The 20,653-nt window shown below is 38.1% G+C and overlaps 1 protein-coding gene across 4 annotated transcripts; it reads left to right on the top strand.

The window, feature by feature from the left end:
• The first annotated feature begins 750 nt into the window (after positions 1-750).
• On the top strand, positions 751-20,542 carry tdrd7b (tudor domain containing 7 b). 4 transcript variants are annotated; one of them, XM_026268679.1, is made up of 18 exons: positions 751-906; positions 3,776-3,982; positions 4,068-4,212; positions 4,378-4,413; positions 6,452-6,647; positions 8,529-8,611; positions 9,087-9,310; positions 10,443-11,011; positions 11,229-11,418; positions 12,330-12,441; positions 12,527-12,729; positions 13,040-13,174; positions 13,523-13,606; positions 15,000-15,134; positions 15,235-15,345; positions 17,020-17,543; positions 17,776-17,936; positions 19,058-20,542. In XM_026268679.1, the coding sequence occupies exons 2-18, from the start codon at positions 3,776-3,778 to the stop codon at positions 19,276-19,278; spliced, it is 3,336 nt and encodes a 1,111-aa protein (XP_026124464.1). In that variant the 5' UTR covers positions 751-906; the 3' UTR covers positions 19,279-20,542. The 4 variants fall into 4 exon arrangements, with proteins under 4 accessions (XP_026124464.1, XP_026124465.1, XP_026124467.1 ...); XM_026268680.1 differs by lacking the exon at positions 4,378-4,413; XM_026268682.1 differs by lacking the exons at positions 751-906; positions 3,776-3,982; positions 4,068-4,212; positions 4,378-4,413 and adding an exon at positions 4,485-5,181.
• Positions 20,543-20,653: the final 111 nt, after the last annotated feature.

The following is a 20,653-nucleotide window of genomic DNA, read 5'->3' as shown; positions in this document are numbered from 1 at the left end:
GTATTCTATGGACATAGGAAAAAAAAAAAAAGTTCCATCAAGGTATAATGGAATTATTAGGCGAATCGAGTCTCTGGTTGATTTTTTTTTTTTTTTTTACTATATATTTTAAATTCGATAGATTTCCACTTTTATCAGTCATTATTCAGATATTATCCAGACCCAATCACATTAATTTACCAAACTGGACAAAACAGTTGAAAATAGTTTGTAAAGATACTGAGTTGGATTTCTATTAAATGCTGAGCTTATTTGTAATTAACCATAATTAACATACTGAGGTTTGAAGGGCGGCTCAATGGAGAATCGTGTGTCTGAACCCCCACGCGCCCTCTGCTGGATGACGCCCAATATGTAGTTATCAGAGGAGAAGTTTCAACTTTGAAATCGAGAAATCCACCTGCTGGCTCTTCCGATAGAACATTCAGTGCAAAACTATGCTAAAATATGATTTGGTAAGCAATTTAACATAAAATTATGATTAAAAATAATATGCTCAAAATCTTTTAATAGCTATTTGATATTGACGCATCGGTTCTCTATTTTTCTGCAGTAAACAGACATTTTGTTCGAGCAAATGCTCTTTTCCTTTTCAACGAAATCGTTTTTCTACCAATATAAGTTTAAGATTTTAAAGCAATAACAAAGGAATAAATCAAATAAATAAACGGTTAAAGGACTGCATAATACAATACATCACTAGTCTTCTGTACCTGCTTATACTGTGTGCAGTGCGCATGCGCGTATGCGCGTTTGGGTAATTACAGACGGGATGGTGCGAGCAGCTCTCAGCGGGACTCACACACACCGCCTGCGGGACAGACCGCGAGGAGGACACCGCGACCAGTGCCACAGAGCCAGTCGCTTTCATCTAAACCGGCTTGACCGACCCACATCGATTGAGCGGTAAGACCTGACACATTGTGAAAGTATCTGAACGCGCCGCTTTATATTTAAGCTGCTTTTTTGGTGGAAGAGAGACGCGTTTGACTACCAGTTTATAGCTCCTACTGTAACGTTGATTGACAGCCAGCTAAACAAACCGTGAATAATCACGCGGTTCAAATAAGTATAATTAAACATCTGAACGCACATTTAAAACATGTTTATAGTGAGATATTTGGGAGTTTATGGCCGGTGGGAGCGGATAGCTCGGGAAAGTAAGTTAGTTGGCCAGTCCAAATTTTTTTAACACACTGTACGTATGACACTGTACCGCATTTCCTGCGGTAAATACACTAACTTACAACACATTTCAACTAAATAAAGTCGTCTAACTATAAAAGAGCTATGTGAAATACATCTATAAAGTGTTTTTGATGATGACCGAGCGTCGTTAAATGTTGTCCAGAATAAAGGGTGTGTCTCTCTCTGTCCTGAAAGCAGCACGTCAACTTTCTGACCGTGAAGAGCACGCGAGCAAAGCCAACCAGCCAATCCTCATTACTTTCTCTTTCATTTCATTGATAAAGATACTCACATTGTGCTGCAGGTGTGTGACTACTAACACAGACATTTTAATATGGACAACACCCAAGATTTTTGAACAATATGTAAATAGATATATTAAAGGAAAAGGAAGTAACGTATAAATAAAGTCATATCAATAATACATTTCAACAAAAAAATGTAGGCTAATGCTGTTTAAAGTATTTTGCTGTATGACACTGTCATGTCAACTACCTGCAGCTTCATGGTTTAGGACATTTTACAGGCAGGAACATCAGATCTATTTAACTTGTTTTCTTAAAGTCATTTTTTGGTATATAAAAAAGCATTTTTTCTAAACACAGCAAATACTGAAAAACAAGTACCACAACAAATAATTTGTGGAGGTATGCATTTGTTGTGATGTGAATGCAATGAGCTATTTAGGAAATGCACATTAATTAAAATTGTAGCTTAAATATGTACATCACTGCTAAGTAATAGAAGATAAAACAGAAATTGTTATTAAATATGTGCAATAAAATGATGTGCTAAAAGTAATTGACATTAAGGGTTAATTTAGGTTTGCATTTATTGCAAAAGTTGGATAGTTGTTTTTACACAATTAAATGTGCATTTGTAGTGTACTTAAAAACAACTGTACTTGCAGTTAATATAATATTTATTAATTAAAGGCCACTTACCTGTATTTAAAGTCACTTTCATGACTATGTTTCTAAAGACACTTAAGTACATTTTTTAAAGCACTTTGTCATGTCAAAATAAAATTTTAAATACATTTGTTACTAGTATTTTCTTTTGTTGTACTTTAAAGACATACATTTATTTTGATGAGATGACTAACATGCAGTACTATAGCACACATAAAGTACTTGATAATATTTATTTGAACTGTATTGTGTTATATAATATTACAAAGGTAACATATTGTAAATGTACTAAGTTGCAATTGAATTATTACATGTGTAAACACAAATATATGACATTTGAGTTTCAATAAAAATTGAAAAAAAATATAAAAAAAATACTTCTCATTACAGAAGACTTTAACCACATTTCGGAGACAACAGAAGTAATTATGAAATTGCAAATAAAGATTTAGCCTACTTACTGTAATCCTGCTCAAGTGGGCCAAAAATCACTCTAAAGTTCAGCTTAGTGTATTTAATATAAATATAAAACTATAATTATGTAGTTTATATATGCAGTTAAGTGTCTGAAAACATTACATTCAGTTCACAGTTAAATATATTCTTTTGAGGTGTATTATTTCCATAATAAGTACTCTTTAAAAGTATACTAAAGTGTATTTCTCATTCACAAGGGTTTGAAAGGGGTTTCTATGGATACTGGCTGGTGTTGGCACATAAGCCATTCTGACTGGCCATAAATCAAATTAACAGTGTGTTATTATGAGATGGTCCATTTGTGCTGTTTTAACTGTCTGTTTGCGACCGGCTAGTCTAGAAGGCAATGTGCTTTGCTCAATTCATTATTCACATCAGCAGGACCACTTTGCCCATACCAAAAATAAAATGACATGAACTGTCAGTATGCATAGTCTTACCTGCCAGTGTTTGGATACACAAGACTTGATGAGATCTATTCTAAAACATATTTAACTGTCTGTCTGTTATCAGATATGGTCATTGATTCTCCAGTAGCTTTATTTGTGTTGTAACCAATAACACTCTTCAGCATTAGGGATATCAATGCAGGACTCATAAACCTGTTAACAGTTGTGTGACCTATGATCACCTAGCACTGCCAATGTATCTTTTTTCATTGATCTGTTGGTGCAAGATTGTTTTATTGGTATCGAGTGTAAAGTTACACTACCTTTAAAAAAATTTTTTTTTTTTTAGAAGGAACTAGCCTAATATTTTACTGCATTAAATTAATTGTAAAGACTTATACATTGGTAGGATTAATAATTTCTGTTTCAAATAAATACTGTTCTTTTGTACTTTCTGAAATAAATGTATAATGATTTCACAAAAAAATCTTAAGCAGCACAACTGTTTTCAATATAATAACAAGAAATGTTACTTATCAGCTAAATCACTAAATCAGCAGATAAGAATGATTTCTGAAGGATCACGGGACACTGAAGACCATAGTAATGTCTGCTGAAAACACAGCTTTGTCATCACAGGAATAGATTACATTTGAAACTACATTAAAACAGTTACTTTAAATAATAACGTTTCACAATATTATTTTTTTACTGTAAATTTGATCAAATAAATGCAGCCTTAAGAAACATAAGAGACTTCTTTCAAAATATTAAAACATCTCACCAAATTCAATCCTTGTTGTTTTTCAGATGGCGGATGAGGAACTGGTGAAGAAGATGGTACGGGCGGTGCTCCAGTCCAGTAAGAGTGGTGTGTCGCTGTCTAACCTGCAGGTAGAGTATAAAGACCTGACGGGCGAGCTCATACCTTATAAACAGTTGGGGTATGCCACGCTGGATGCTCTCCTGCACAGCATGCCTTCAGTCGTGAAACTGGATAAAGGGCAGACTGGGGAGGTAAGGCTCTCCCTTAACTTCTGAAATTCAGTTATTCAGCAGGGATACATGAATACTAAAACTTTAAATGGTTAAAACCCCACAGGTGGTATGCCATGCTACCACAGGAAACGAGATGTCCCATATTACTAAGCTTGCGGCCCGTCAGCGCACAGCTAAGAGGACCGGCCGACCTCAAGTGGTGAACTGTCAAATGAGAGTCAAACCAGCGCCTCCTCTTGCACTGAATGGTGAGACTCGGATTAGTTTTCTTTAATATGACTGTGCATGCAACTCTTGCTTTAAAGTGTTATTCAGAAAACATTATATAGAGAATGTATGCTAAATGATCATTGATTTAATAATCTATTGTCATGCTTTAAAGAAGTACATTTATTTTGATTTGTTGTCTAAAGCACATGTAAAGAAGAACTTCATTATTACATTTACAGGTAAGTTACATTTACAGGTAAAATATTTGAATTGTACTACATTTCAAGATAACGGGTTTTAATTACAAATACATGAAATGCAAGGTTCAGCAGAAGTTAAGTTAATGTATATTTTAGTGCACAGTTTTGTTCGATATGACTGTGAATGCAACATGTCTATGTGTTATCCACGAGACATTTTAAAGAGAATGTATGCTAGTGTCCTGTGCATCCCGTGTCTTTTTTGGTTGTGCGTATGTCCTATTTAAACCCCTCTGAGGATGTGAGCACAGTTCTGGATGTGCTAAGAATAAAGCATCATTCGGATTACAGGTTGCGGCTGTTCTGGGAGCTGCAAACTCACTGTCAGCTTCAGCGTTTCCTGCGCTCACGCTGTCCCTTGATCAGTGACTCAGTACTTCCTTGGCTTGCCGTGATACAGCAGAAAGCGGGCATCTGTATTGACCTAGAGGGAGAGAGAGAGGGAGGTTTGGAGACTGCAGTGTTGTGGAGAGGTACAGCAGAGCCTGCGTGGCTATTCAGGGGAGGATTGTCTGAAACCTTTCTTTTTTTCCCCCCTCATCTGTTATTTAATGACTCAAATGGCGCTGCTGTGGCGATGCTCTGCCTGTTTTTGTCTGCTTAGCTCACCACCCGCTGTCTCGCAGAAACTATCAGCCTGTGGAGCGCTTATCTCAAGAGGGTTGTAGACAGAGATAACGTGTTCAATTGCTGCCACTTTTCCATGCTAGTCCGGTTGCGCTGCTGAGTTTACTGCCGGGTTGGAAGGTATGATGTCATTCTGTTACAGTCAGGTTAGTGGAATGATGTCATATCGAATGTGTATGAGAGAAAATGTTAACACGGTGTGAGTATGATGTAATTGTTATTTAGTTGAGACAAGTTTGCAGCTGCTGTTGCATTCCATATGCTTTTGTTATCTGAATGTGTACAGAGGAGAGTAATATTTTTGTTGCATGTTCTAATTTCTCGTGATTATGCTGACTTCCAGAAACTTCATGGTTGTCTTGTTGGAGAAGGTGCAGAGTAATATCTCATAGATTGTGTGTTAAGTAAACTGATTTGTGTGCAGTGATATATGTTTGATCTAGCTGGCAGTGTTTGGCTTCATTTGTTTGATTTAAAGGATCAAGTTTCTATAAAAATAGTAGTTGTTCTATTGTTTCTATAGGATTTGTTAAAGAGATACCCACCTTCCCAAAAAAAGAAAAAAAAAATTAAAATTCTGTTGTTGTTTACTTTCCCTCATGTTGTTTCCAACATATGTGTTTGTCTTTCTTCCATGGAATACAAAAGAGAAATGGAGAACAAAAGGAGCAAAAGCAGTATCTCCCCGTAAAAGCTGTCATATTATTATGATTAATATTCCAAGCCTTCTGAAGCTATATGACTGTTGTGTGTAGAACAGACAAATATCAAAGTCACAGTTCACTAAAAATATGTTTTTATGAGAGCAGCAGTAATATCTGATTTGTGAACAAATTGTTCTTTTGAGTTCGATTTTTTTCTTCTTCAGTTAATCCATTGATCTGGTTGAAAATACCAGCTCGAGTCAGACTGATATTGTCTCAGGTTCCACTCACTGACTCATTGATCAGAGATCCAATCACTGCAGTTAACAACCCATCGGAGAAATAACCACAACATTGTAGTCTGCTTGTCACAAAAAGCTGTTTACTGCATCATTTTACTGTGACTCACCGTGGCATGCATGCAGTGTAGACAGAATCACTGATTACAGTGGTTTCTGCTTGCTTTTCTATGTGTACCTGGTAAAGACAGAGTGTAATCCTGCAATAATAGTGTCCATGTGAAGAAGGGTGCTTCAATTGCAGTATGTAGATAGAAATTGTTGTTCTTTTAGGAAATACCGGTCATTACAAAACTAAATGGGTCACAGGACACTCAAACGCTTCAAATTCTTTCTGTGTAGATGGGAAATAGGTCTACAATTACTTTAGAGTGTTATTTTCAGTCTTATATATTAGATTATATATTTTACTTTTTTGATTTTGATATTGTCTCATCTCCTTCATAGCAAGACCAAGGACATCTTTGAGACAGCCCGACCATCGTGGACGTCTGGGGCGAGGTGGAGGTCGTGGAGGGGGACATGGAGACCCCCTTCCTCGCACAGGAAGCTTGAGAGACTCCCAGCCTGATGGGAAAGGTGGCAGACCCCACAACACCCCCCCAAACACACCCACAAGAAGACCCTCCCTTCCCTCAGAAAGGTGAAAGACTCATTAGCACAAATCCTGTCAAGTGGAGTCTCAAACAGTGATAAAATGCAATTAAAAAGGTCCAACCTTGCATTATAGCCACATTAAGAGCTACAAATAAATACATTAAAGTACCTTGAAATTCATATATTAAAAGATAAAAAGTACAGCTGACACCTTCTTATGAAAAAGCATCTTTTCAAGTAAGCGCACCTATGGTGTGAGCAGCATCTTGCCGAGCAAGTAGCTGAGAATACAAATCAAGTCCTAATGAGTCAACAGAAACAAGCTCTTTATTTTGTCACCGACTCTTAATTTTCCAGTTTAGCAACTGCATGTCTCTTGCTGTTGATACCGTCTGACTTGATTGGCAATAACAGAGAGCAGTTCAGCTGAATGTTGTCTGAACCCAGTGCTTATTCAGCGATCGAATGAAGGGTGCTGTCTCTCTGTGTGTGTGTGTGTGAAATCACTCCAGCCAAAAAGCATTGAGAGCAAACAACTGACCTCACTCTTTAGAATTGTGTTCTGTATCGCTTACTGTGGCACACACACAATGGCTGTGAGTGTGCGGAGGGTGGCAGAGTTAAGCGGGTGTACCGGGGTTTGTTAATCCTCCCTCCATTCTCTCACAGATTAGCTATTCTAAACCAGTCCACAATGAATCAGCACTTTCCCTTTGCTACAGGTTGAGGGGGAGTTTGGGTCATCTGACACCTAGAATCAGATGCAAAAAGACCTCCACACCCCTGCTTTATCATGCTGCAGCACTTTGCCAATATGTCTGCTTTTGTCCTTACTATCACCATTGTATTATTTGCTTATATCCCTCCTTTCCGCTTAGTTTATGAAAAACTGTACTGGGCTATTTTGCAGCAGAATTAAGCTGACCAGTTAATTACACAGATTAGAAGGATAACCCGGCAATAGTGGAGTATTAAGCATGATTTGTATTTATTTTTATGCATGATTTTTTCTGTAACACAATCTTCTTTAGTGTTCTGATGGAAATAATCATGAAACAGATGATCGAAGAAAGAAAAAATCTAAGGTGCCAGCTTGGTTCTGTCCATTGGTTGTTAAGGGTTTAGTGATGTGGGATATCCACTCAAACAAGAATGCAGTTGGTTGTCAAAAGGGTGGAGTGTAAGATTAGCTTACCAGAAATCTGTCTTTTCAAGGGAAGATTGAAATTAAGACATTCTACCAGCATTACAACGTCAAATAAATCAATAAAAATAGGGTGAATGTTCATGCTGACGTTGATTCGGTAGAATGCCAGGATAAGGTCATCAAGAGTTAATTATAATAATAAAAATAAAAAAACACGGAGTGTCTATTTACACTAAGTGCAAATATCCTGCCTTGTTGGCAGAGACTATTTACACTAACTCTACCCAGCAACATGTGATTGTGCTAGACAGCATTATAAAAGACCATCTTCACTGGCGTATGTGGTAAAACGTGTAGTGCAGACGTTTTGACGCGATCGACACGAGTTGGAATCCGCCTTTTGCCAAACTGATTCTTTTCCCTTTTCACATTAAACATCACATCGGAAAGGCATTCATTTTCAATACAAATGAAGGAAAATAATCGAAAAGTTAAAAATGAAGTATCGGGTAGGGTTGGGGTTCAGCATGCATTTAATAATTTTAATAAAACTTACTTATTAAATTTAATAATACGGTATTAGTGCATACTGACTGGCTGCTTTTGGTCCACCTAAAGAGATCTGGTTCATTGGAAACAGTGTTGAGTGGCTGTTTTGATTATACTGGACACACTATATCAGCAAATTACATTTTGGGGTAAAAATCTTGCAGTATATTAACCAAAACGTACAGATTTCAAGTTCTCCTTAATATAATCTCATATTTTTTTTCCCCCTAGATCAGACAAAAGAATGACACTTCCCTCAAGATTCCAAAAAGAAGTCCATGCCCATCTCTTCCAAAACCAACAGCAGAGCAATGGTGAGCAAATTTTGGGTGGGAAAAGTGTTCAGTATGCAGTGTGTCTAATCATTTCCCTCCACAAGAAACTCCTTTAAAGGTTATAGTTATCCCGGAGACACTAACTTAACTTCCTGTCCCAGAAAACATTCCAGGCATGGGATGTTCATTAAGGATGAAAAGAGAACAGTCAACTTCTGTCTCAAGCAGGCAAAAACCTCCCGCTGTTACACAGAGGGATCTCTCAGGACTACATGCCTTCAGTTCTGATGTTGCTATGGGCTACATCTTAAAGTGATAGTTCACCCAGAAAAAAAAAGGAAAATCCTATTCTCTTGGGTGAATAAATAATGACAAAATTGCTATAAGACTTGATAAATAGAGTCTGTGATACACTGCGAATTTATTTAGCATCTGTTTATGATTTTTATGGTTTTAGTTTATAGTTTGTCAATGCATTACTGCCAATAAGCATTTATGTTGTTGATATTTCTAGCCCCTTCTATCCTGAATGAAAACACAACTCCATCAAAACCCAGGCTGCCTCATTCTGCACCTTACAGTCCCAGGCTGGTGCAGTCTCGTCTTAAAGAGGTTCTCAACAAGCACAGCAACGGCCTCTGGGTATCCAAACTGCCTCAGCTGTATCGAGAGCATTATAAACAAGATCTACCCAGTGAAGCCCTGAAAGACCTGGAGCACTGGACGCACATTTGTACTGTAAGTTTACAGATGCCTGATTAGCCTGTCATCTGATGTCATTAGAACACACTATAATTGATGTGTAATTGTGTCATTAAAGGGATCGAGACATGAGAATCAATTCATAAAAATAAATTGGAACCTACAGAACTTAAAATATACTCCCAAGTTCAGAAAAAGACTGTTTATTGTTATAAGACAATTTTGAAGTCAGAAATCCAAACTCATTAACATATTGCACATTTACCTTGTTCTTTTGTTGTTCCTGGCTGTGTGTATTGGAGACAATTCATGTGATTCTCACTAAAATTGGTCAACATTATGCCAAGACACTTATATCTCGAACAGTGTTGTCATGGTGAAGGATTACATTAATCACAAAAAGGGAAACTGGAATTGGTTGGGAATTGGCTGTAGTAGTTCACAAGTCACAGTGCCTCCAGATGGCAGCCAGAGGTCTGCCCAAATATAGGTTTCTACAGTACCCTAGAGGGCTTTACCCAATCAATTAAGGGCATTCCACAGGCTGTGGGTGTTTTCAACTGCTTTACCTGATTTGCTAACCCACTTGGGGCTAGTTTTAGGGGCATTCAGTACGGTGAATTGGTTGATAGATGCCCACTGATTGGGAAATTTCCTTTTGTTCTGTTGAGGCCTCAAACTAATTTGTGACCCTGGACCACAAAACCAGTCTTATGTCACTGGGGTATATTTTTAGCAATAGCCAAAAAAACAGTGTATGGGTCAGAATTATAGATTTTTCTTTTATGCCAAAAATCATTAGGACATTAAGTAAAGATCATGTTCCATGAAGATATTTTGTAAAGTTCCTACCGTAAATATATCAAAACTTAATTTTTGATTAGTAATATGCATTGCTAAGAATTAATTTGGAAAACAAAAAACTTCTTATTTGCACCCTCAGATTCCAAAGATTCAAATATGGGATCTGATTCCTAACAAACCATACATCAATGGAAAGCTTTTTTATTCAGCTTTCAGATTATGTAGAAATCTCAATTTCGAAAAATTGACACTTAAGACTAGTTTTGTGGTCCAGGGTCACAATTGTGCTTAAATAATTAATAATAATTTAGCTCTGTGTATTTGTCTGCAGAATAACAATGCTGTCTTATTGTTACGTTTGCAGGTTGAAAAACCATGCAGTACCAAACCTCAAGAGTTGCTGCTGTACCCTGCTAAAGAAACTAGCCAGATTATCCCACATAGTGCTGCTACACCCCCCACCCATGACAAATCCCCATTTCATCACAAAAAACCTCAGACTCAAAGATCATCTTCCACTTCCAAATCAAGCACTCCGGCGTCCCCCAAGGATCTACCACCCGACGTCAAGCAGAAGCTTGGAGAGCTGCTCTTGAAATACAGCAGTGGCCTGTGGGCCCACGCGCTGCCTAAACTGTATCAGGACACATATAAATGTAAACTACCAGAGTTTGTGCTGGACCACCTCACCCTGCTTTCAGATATATGCACGATTGACTACCCCATGCCGGACAACCCCAAAAGAGCAATTCTGTATGCAAAAGTAGTAGAAGACGAGAACCGTAACCCGTCGGGATTGGCTGGCTCAGAGACGAAAGAAGCAGTAGAGCGCAGTTTGAGCAGCCAGACGGTTCCTCCTCTTGTCATCCCTAGAGAGGAATACCCTTCTGTCCTGGTGGTGGAAGCAGGGGACACAAACAGTGTCATTCTGAGGTGCGATAATCAATATAATCAATATCCTATAGATCATGAGGGATGTGACTCTTATCATGCCTTTGCTTAGATTCATCTCAGAGCTGGTTGGACTGGATCAGAGAATATAATTTTCTGATTGAAGAATGCCTGCAGAGGGAAAATCTGTCAGGCCACTGTAAAAGTTGGCAGCCACTGTTGTACTCTTGATGAAGTGTGTGTGTCTGTTTATATGCAGGTACATCGGTGAAGGCTACTCTAAGGCACAGGAGAAGTTAGAAGATGAAATGAGAGAATTCTATGGGCAAGACAGCAACAAAGTGGCTCTGACTTCACCATTAACAGGTCAGCTGACTGCTGTACGTGCTGAGGAAGAGGAGGAGATCCTCCGAGCTCAAGTCTGTGAGGTCATGGCTGACAAGGTCAAGGTGCGTAACGGGGTCAATGAAGAACACATCTGAACATAATCGAGTATGAGGATGTAGTGGTTCTCAACCTTTTTGATTTTAAGGCCCCACATTATTCAAGACAGTATTCAAAGGCTACCCTTTGGTGTAGGGTGAGATATTTCTGGTATTTCTGCTGTAATGACAAAGCTGTTTGTTTTCTTTTTTCACTAGGCTAAGAGCAATATATGAAAATAATTATTTTCTATTAAATTCTATTAAAATAAGTAATTTCTGTCATTTGAATGTGCTTTAGTTTTCAATAATGAATTTACATGTATTTGACTTCCAGAAATCCCACAGATCACAAATTTATCAGAAATTTCTACTTAGTGAAATTCTTGAGATCTTGACATAAAAAGAAAAAAAATTGATTCAGGACAGAAATGTCCATGACTTTTTAACATTTTTACCCATGACTTCTCCAGGTCTAGAAATCTAGAATTCCCTCACGTATTCAGGTATCCAAGACCGTGACACAAAATAAAATAAGAAATATGAAGTTTTATCTGGATTGTTAGATGTTTTAGCTCATTTAAAAGCTTGTTTTTGTGTTGTTTTAAAAGGACTGTTCACCCATTAGTCCTTAATTGCTCACTTCCATGTGTTCCAAAGTTGAACAAAGGTTTTATGGGTTTGAGGGGTCATGAGGGGGAGTAATTAATGACAGATTTTTCATTTTTTGGGTAAACTATCCCTTTAAATATTTTGCGGCCCCCTGGTAGAGAACCACTAGTGCAGTTCACAGCGGATCATTGTGGTTTTCCTTTGTAGAACTGAGACTGTTTAGATCTGTGATGCATTTGTGCAGTATCTTCATTCATAAACCATAAGAAAATGCGCTGTGTTTTTGTAATAATTATTAATGCACGTGTATGTTGATGTTTAAACAGGTGTACTACGTGGATCATGGCTTTTCTGAAGTCATCAGCAAGATTAAACTATTTGAGTTGCATGAGAAGTTTTGTAGATTGCCTTTCCAAGCCACCAAATGTAAACTAGCAGGTGAGATTTGCATTCCGTTATGAATTCATACAAAATAGTTTCACATTTTAATGTCAAATTTTGTCTTTATATCAATTTGTTTCAGGCCTGGAGTCATTCAGTCAGGAGCAGGCAGTACTGAAGAGGTTTGAGTCCATGGCCACTGGTAAGATCCTACTGGCTGAGATCTTAGTGCGTCAGGAAGTGCCTCTGGTGGTCCTGTATGACACATCACAAGATGATGATATCAACATCAATGCTGCCTGTATGAAAGCTCTACAAGATAAATCCTTAGAGAGTCCCTTAAAGGTAACCAGAAAGTGTTTGCTATTACAATGAAACCCCCCTATGCAAAAAATACTGTGATGGTAACTTTGGGCAGATGCCAATGTGCCTCAAGAATACTATGATACTGACAAGGTATCTTGTCCAAAAAGCATGGTAACTATCATACTACCTCAGTACTTGCACCAATTATATCAGTGCTTTTGGAAATCTGCTTAGCCAGTCAAATTCGTGGACTAGAACTAATCAATACTCAAAAGTTTAAAATGTAGTTTATTAATGTGATTGTGTTCACCAGTGATTAAGGGAATGACATATCTGTATTCTGTTAAAGGTGAACAGTGCCTACATGAATGTGAATGTGACCAGCGTGTGCTCAGATGGGACGATCTACTGTCAGGTCCCCTCCAGAGGCTTGACTAAACTCAACGAAATTCTGGAGAAGACGGAAAACTATTTACATTCCCAGGTGCCGCATTTTCAACAGGCACAATCTCTGTATGTGCTGCTTCAGATATGTTGCTAGAGACTTCTTTAGAGGAGGTGAAGAGGCCAAAATAGACAGATTGGGATTATGGGTTTAATAGGATTGGCAGGCATCAAGTACATAATCCCTAATAAATAGTTGCCTGCTAGCACAGATTGTTTGCTAGAGTGCCTAACCTAGACATCAGTGTTTAAAATAGGCATCAAAGTGTTTTAAATAGTAATTGTTTACTGTAGTGCATATCAGCACCCTGTAGAGAAGCATGAAGTCCATGTTCCCTCCCATTGTCTGGCAGACAGGATATGCTCACATATCTTTCCTTTATAAAAGGTCACATCAGAGTTGCTGGTTTCACGGCCTTTCTGTGGCAAAATCTGTTTGGCTCGATACAAAGGCAAATGGTCCCGGGGGGAGGTGAGTCTGCTCTGTCAGTAGAAGCATTTAAGGCACAGTTCACCCAAAATACAATTTCTGTCATTAATTACTCACCCTCATGTCGTTCCAAACCCATAAGAACTTTGTTCATCTTCGGAGCACAAGATACTTTCGAAGAAATCCGAAAGCTTTCTGACCCTGCGCAGACAGCAACACAACTGCCACATTCAAAGCCCAAAAATGAAGGAAGGACTTTGTAAGAATAGTCCATGTGACATCAATGTTTCAATCTTAATTTTGTGAAGCTACGATAATACTTTTTGTGCGCAAAGCAAAAAAACAACAACAGTTGTCAAAAACTGAAGAAATCGTTGAATAAAGTAATTATTATTATTTTTTTTTTATACACAAAAAGTATTCTCATAGCTTCATTAAATAAGGGGGTTGAACCACTGATGTCACATGAACTATTTTAACGATGTCTTTACTACCTTTCTGGGACTTGATCGTGGTAGTACCCTTGCTGTGAGCTCTTGGATTTCATCAAAAATATCTCAATTTGTGATCCAAAGATGAACAAAGGTCTTATGAGTTTGGAACGACATGAGGGCATAATAGACATTAATGACATAATTAAAATTTTCGGGTGAACCATTCCTTTAAGAAAAGAAAAGAGTTAATAACAACTATTGTAAATCTGTAAATCCTAAGGCTTCAAATGAGCATTTCATCTATTAGTTAATTTGTTTCTTTAAATGTATTTTATGGAGTTGCTCCCTCATGCACCAGGAACACTGCATTTAATGTTGAATCTCTCATAATGCTAAAATGATTATTTTATGTGTGGCTTTGTTGGTAATGGCATAAAAATTATTCATTTCTGAAGAAATTTGTCTTATACATTATATAATATCAAACGTTTGGTGTCAGTTATGTTTTTAAAACACATGTATTGTTTAATTTTGCATGGATGTTCTTGTGAACTTTATATTTATCACAGAAACCATAAAAAAATGTATTCTGGTTTTCAAAAAATATTTTACAAAATATTTTATAAAATATTTTACCATGTTATTGTTTTACTGTATTTTTAACAAACAAATGCAGCCTTGATGATCATAAGACACTTCTTTCAAAAACATTAAAAAGGCTTACCCTACACCAAACTTTTGAACAGTAGGGTACTATATAGTATAAAATATGACATAAAATATAGTGCAAAATATGACAATATGTCAAACAAAAATATAGAAGTTGCTACAAAACTACTAACCTTTGAACTATTGAAGCCACTATTATTTTGTTATTATGACCATTGTGGTGCAATGTCAAGTGGGAGAGGTTCATAAAATGAACATTAATTATGAATTCAACATAATATAATTCCTGGGGATTCAGCTCTAAAACTGTGTTCATTGTGGTTTTGCCATAGATAACGAACCTGCACGGCAGCCGGGTGGTGGACATCTTGTTTGTGGATGTAGGCGTTCAGGCATCAATTGAGGTCACTGAGTTGAGAGAGATCCCACCTCCTACGCTGCGTGACCTTATATCCACCCCGGCCCAGGTCAGACAACAGATAATGACGGCACAAAGAGGTTAAAGAGTGTAGTGGTTTGTAACATCAATCAATCAGATCAATAATGTGTAAGCTTGTCACTCTGCAGGCGCTGAAGTGTTGTCTGGCGGATCTGCCTGTGAGCGTGGGCTCGTGGACTCCAGATGCCGTCCAGTGGCTGAGAGACACGGCTCTCCACTGCAGTGACTGCAGCTTGAAGGCCAGTTCAATGCTAATGCTGCTCTCTTCACATTTGCATTTCATTTGATTTTATTTGCACATGAGATCCAAGCATAAACCTGAGGCTAATTTCAGAAAGAATTCTTTTTAGAAAAGGCACAAAGATGCTTGTACAAAACACAAATTAAGATATTTTTGATGAATTTTGAGAGCTCTCTGAACCTCCCATAGACAGCGAGGATACTGCCACAGTCAAGGTCCAGAAACAATAACAAGGACATCAGTAAAATAGTTCATGTGACATCAGGGGGTCAACCCTAATTTTACGAAGCTAGGAGAATACTTTCTGTGTGCAAAGTAAACAAAAATAACGACTTTATTCAACAACTCATCTCCTCTGCATCACCCTATAGTGCCATTTCGTAGAGTATCCACTGAACATAAAGGGTGTATTTTTACTAGACAGACTTTAGCTGTTGCGGTGCAGACACAGCAAAGCAACCTTGGAGTCCGATCGCATTCCTTCTGCTCCTTGAGAAATTTACAAGGGTCCTACTTCTTACCTTATTGCCTTAATGGGTTAGTTCACCCGAGAATTAACATTTGTCCATCTTCTACTCACCCTCGAAGCATCCCAGGTGTATGTGACTTTCTTCTTTCTGAATAATCCAATCTAAGTTATATAAAAAATTGTCCTTGCTCTTCCAAGCCTTTCAATGGAGGTAAGCGGGTGTTTGTTGTCAACATGTTCAGAAGAAGTGAAATAAAGTGTGCGCATCTGTAACAAAACATCCCTCACATGGCTCCGGGGGGTGAATAAAGACCCCCTGTAGTGAACCCATGCATTTTTGTAAGATAAATATCCACTGTGGGGAACCAGAAGACGTGCAGGCAGATGTCATAGTACGTCAGCGCTGCGTGGTTACTGACAGACAAGCACGGAGAGAGAACAAAACAAAACACTGGTCACGAATTAGAATAACAAAACAAGGATTTGTAAAGAAAAACATCAGAGGATTTCGAAGAGATTTCCCAGAGGCGTGCGCGCGACACATAAGTCTTCCATCTTCCTTCCTGTTCCCAACAGTGAGCAGAAGTGAGAAAAAAAAAGTGTTTATTAAAATTTGAAATCTGCATATTTATCTTACAAAAATGCACGGATTCGCTACAGGGGTCCTTTATTCAGCCCCCGGAGCCGTGTGAGGGATGTTTTGTTACAGATGCGCACACTTTATTTCACTTCTTCTGAACTTCTGAACAAAAAAAACCACCCGCTTACCTCCATTGAAAGGCTTGGAAGAGCAAGGACAATTTTTAATATAACTTAGATTGGATTATTCTGAGAGAAGAAAGTCACATACACCTGGGATGCTTCGAGGGTGAGTAGAAGATGGACAAATGTTAATTCTCGGGTGAACTAACCCATTAAGACTTCTATTGTTCCTCAGATGTTTTCCTCTTTTATTGTTTTATCCACCATCTCTATCTCTCTGCCGCTCAGCTCAGATAATGTCCATCCTGTGAACTGAACGCTCTCTCTTCCTCATCATGAGTAGTACTGATGACTGGCTACAAGTTTGTTTTGCTACTCAGCCCGAATCATTTTTTCTAAAGCGTTTGTGAAAAATTTGTTGAGCATTTTTCATCTTTGAGTGAACTATCCCTTTAACAACAGCAGAAAGAAGCACTAAAGCAGTTGCATTTGTTTTTCTAGATAGCTAAAGTGGATGAGCCCAAACGCCTCGCTCATGTTTATCTCTTCACCAGCAAGAACTTCCACGACACAAGCTGCAGCTTAAACCAACAGCTGGCCGACTCTAATCTGTGGAACCACCAGAAGGATGTTTTCTTAAGCAGCCGGGGGCCCTCAAAATCCCTCAACGCCCCGACGAGCCCTGCCACCATCCAGACCCCCAGCCTCCGCTCTGATGGACAGGAGAAAGCCCCACACACACCCAAGAGGATGTCATCTCCGCTGGGGAGCCAGAGCACACCTCCCGGCTCGCCGCCTGAACAGCTGGCTCTTCCACCGCTGCTGGAGCTGCCCGAGATTGGGCAGAATTTGGATGTGTTTGTTTCAGTGGCGTGCCATCCCGGGCACTTCGTGCTGCAGCCATGGCACGATATGTACAAACTGGTGGATCTGATGGGGGAGATGATTCTGCATTATAATAAGATGGAGGAGAAACCACTTAAAGTGGAGAAGAACCAGGTCTGTGCTGCCAAGGTGGAAAACAAGTAAGCATGCATTTGTATCGGTGTCTAGTTCCTGTAAAATGTATATCCAAAGTAACTATCTGGACGTTTCTAATGATCCTGAAGACCTCATTAGCTGGTTTAATTGTTTAGAATTGGGGCTAGAGTTAACTGTGTTGGAAGGTGGCCCTCAATAGGACAGCTGTTTCATCACTGAGAGTCTTGGGGCATTTGAAGTGTTTTATGTGTCCACTCATGATCTGTGATTTTGCAGCTGGTACCGAGTACTGGTGAAAGGAGTCCTGACCAATGGTCTGGTGTCAGTGTTTCAGCTGGACTATGGCAAACATGAGCTGGTGAGCTGCACCCAGCTCCGGCCCCTCACCCAGGAGTTCTGCCAGCTCCCCTTCCAGGCCATCACTGCTCAGCTGGCTGGTACACTTCATTTCCTGTTAGAAAAGCTCTTTTATTTATCAAAAAGGCTGTTTCAGACAGCTCTTAAAGCCCATCCACTGTCCTTTCAGAAGAGAATTTCTCCATGATCCAGTTCTTGTGAATGTTTCATCTACGATATCCAATAGGCTCGATTTGAAATAGTCAGAAATCAATGTATTTTTATTTAAATTCATAGAGAATTAACCTTTATTCAGCAACAAGTCAAAACATATTTGACATAAGTTGACCAACAGTATTACTAAACACATTTATGCTACCAAAGATTCTATTTGGCATTCTATCTTTTATTCAAGAAAACAGTGGTTTTCAACATTGATATGATTTTTTTTTTCTTAAACGTCAGATTAGAATATTACAATCAATTCTGTAAGATTAACTTTGCCATCACAGCAGCGAATTACATTTTATTAAATACATTAAAAAAAATTATTTTAAACTGAAATCATTTGAAACATTTTACAATATTACTGTTTATTAGTCATCTTTTTTTATATAAAATATTACTGATTTGATTAGAAAATGCAGCCTTAGAGAGACTTCTGTCAAAAACATAAAAGATCTATGAAAGTATTTAAAAAGACACACACAAAGTGTTTAGCAGTTTAGCAAAGTGCTGTATCATGAAAAAATTGAATACAGTAAAATATAAATCATGTTATTAGTGTATATAAATGTAGAGGTTTAAAAAATGTAATCAAGGTAGTTTTGATCAGGGGTGCGTTTCCCAAAACCATGGTTGCTAACCTGTTAGCAACTTAGTTGGTTGGTAATGGGAAATTGCATTGCAGCCAACAAAGTTGCTAACTTAGTTTTGGGAAATGCACCCCTGAACGAGTGAAATAATTAAAACTTGTTTGAATAAGGAGGTTTGTTAATAAAGGAGAACAGCTCCTGAAAAGAAATAGCTTTTGTAGAGATTTAACTGAATGTAACTCTCCCATATTCAGATCACTTAGCAAAGTGCTGTTTTGACTATCACTCCTGGTCAAAGTCCCAGACTCAAATGGGCAACATGGTAGAAGCTGAAGTTAAGAAAGAAGTGATCTCAAAGATTTTACTTGATATTATCGTAGATCTGAAGGTGTTTCTGATCTGTCCAGGTCTGAAACCCAGGCAGTGGTCTGAGGAGGCCTCCATTGTGTTCAGGAACCACGTGGAGAAGAAGCCCCTGGTAGGCCAGCTGGAGTCGGTGCAGGAAGCATCACAGCCCTGGGACCGTAAGGTGGTTATCTACTTGGTGGACACCTCACAAGAGGAACGGGACATTTGGCTTCACGACATTATGGCTGAATTCACTGATGAGATGTCCAACGCCGCATAGACATTTTCGAAAGGTTCGCGTAAGATTGTTCATTAGTATGCTATAGATTAAAGGTTTATTTTTCCAAATATGACTTGGACGCAGATCTGCGTTAAAAAATGTGAATCAGAGTTTAAAGGTGAAACTTTTAGACACAAGTATTGCGCTTTCTAGCAACTTGTATGTTAAACAAACAGGATAGCAGCACCTCTTCAAGGTGTGGTGAGAGAGTGAGTAATGCTCTTTGTAGACTATTGCCTTTTCTTTAATACAAAATAGCTGTGAAGATCCATCATCAGTGAAATCAAGCTTCAATCTTCTGTGGGACCTAAAGTTAATCATGATCACTAAAGTTGTACCAAACCCTGATGCTGTCAGTCATTTATGTGACCCTGCACCACAAAAGCAGTCTTGAGTGTCAATTTATTTACGGTAGGAAATGTGAAAAATTTCTTCTTGGAACATGATCTTTACTTAATATCCTAACGATTTTTGGCATAAAAGAAAACTCGATAATTTTGAACCATACATCGTTTTTTTTGGCTATTGCTAAAAATGTAACCTAGGGACTTAAGACTTAAGGTTTGTGGTCCAGAGTCACATATAATAATGTATCTGCAAACGGTCTGAATACATTATATAAGTTTGATTGTCCAGATGATGTGCTTGTGGTGGCTTGCTTCATGCTTCAAGCATAGCATGTTACAAAGCTGCCAGTTTACTACTCTGTATGGTCCAAAAGAGACTTTACAACTTGCACAAAGCTGATAGTGTGTTATTTCAAAATTGTTTACATGGAGAAGCTTAAATAGAAGTCTGAAATAGTCTAAAATGCAAGAGGAGCGGCAAAAGCCTACCTTGCTGTAGATGTATGTATTTGAGCTCTGGTTTTAGCATTATTTATTTAGTTTTTATTTTCCTTCTGTCTTGCTAATAATACAGTGGAGGCATGTTTGGGGTTGTGACAATTCAATGTATTTTAATAGCAGTGGCATAGTAAATTACTATAAGTAAATTAATAAGTTTTATTACCTGAATATGACAGTTAGACTTGAAATTTAAACCACTGTTGGCATGTAGGATTTCAGCTGTGTTTTAACTACAGATGTTGAATATAAAAAATGAAAAAAAAAAAAGTAACAATCACTGGTAGTAAACTTAATATACATAACCTTTACCTTAAATGTCAACTTGGAATCAAAATTGAATCAATTTTCTGTATTATCCCACCCCTCTGGTTTTATGTGAATGAAAATAAATGACAATTAAATCGCTTGTTCCTTCAGCTCATGTCACACGTTTTTTCTTTTTTCTCTCCAAATCTTCCATTTTGACCTTCTGTAAAAAGAATGATGTTTTACAGCCCAGGCAAATTAAAGGCACAAACTAGAATATC

Source organism: Carassius auratus, chromosome 7 (genome assembly GCF_003368295.1).
Source record: "Carassius auratus strain Wakin chromosome 7, ASM336829v1, whole genome shotgun sequence".
NCBI lineage: Eukaryota > Metazoa > Chordata > Actinopteri > Cypriniformes > Cyprinidae > Carassius > Carassius auratus.
Note: the sequence above shows the minus strand (reverse complement) of the source record. Positions and strands in the feature narration are given on the sequence as shown.

What these genes read in the sequence shown, in the direction of transcription:
- tdrd7b (XM_026268679.1), top strand. Translation starts at nt 3,776, where the DNA reads ATGGCGGATGAGGAACTGGTGAAGAAGATGGTACGGGCGGTGCTCCAG. An exon ending in CACCAAATGTAAACTAGCAG is followed by an intron (nt 12,442 to 12,526) that starts GTGAGATTTGCA and finishes AATTTGTTTCAG; the next exon opens with GCCTGGAGTCATTCAGTCAG. An exon ending in AAAACTATTTACATTCCCAG is followed by an intron (nt 13,175 to 13,522) that starts GTGCCGCATTTT and finishes CCTTTATAAAAG; the next exon opens with GTCACATCAGAGTTGCTGGT.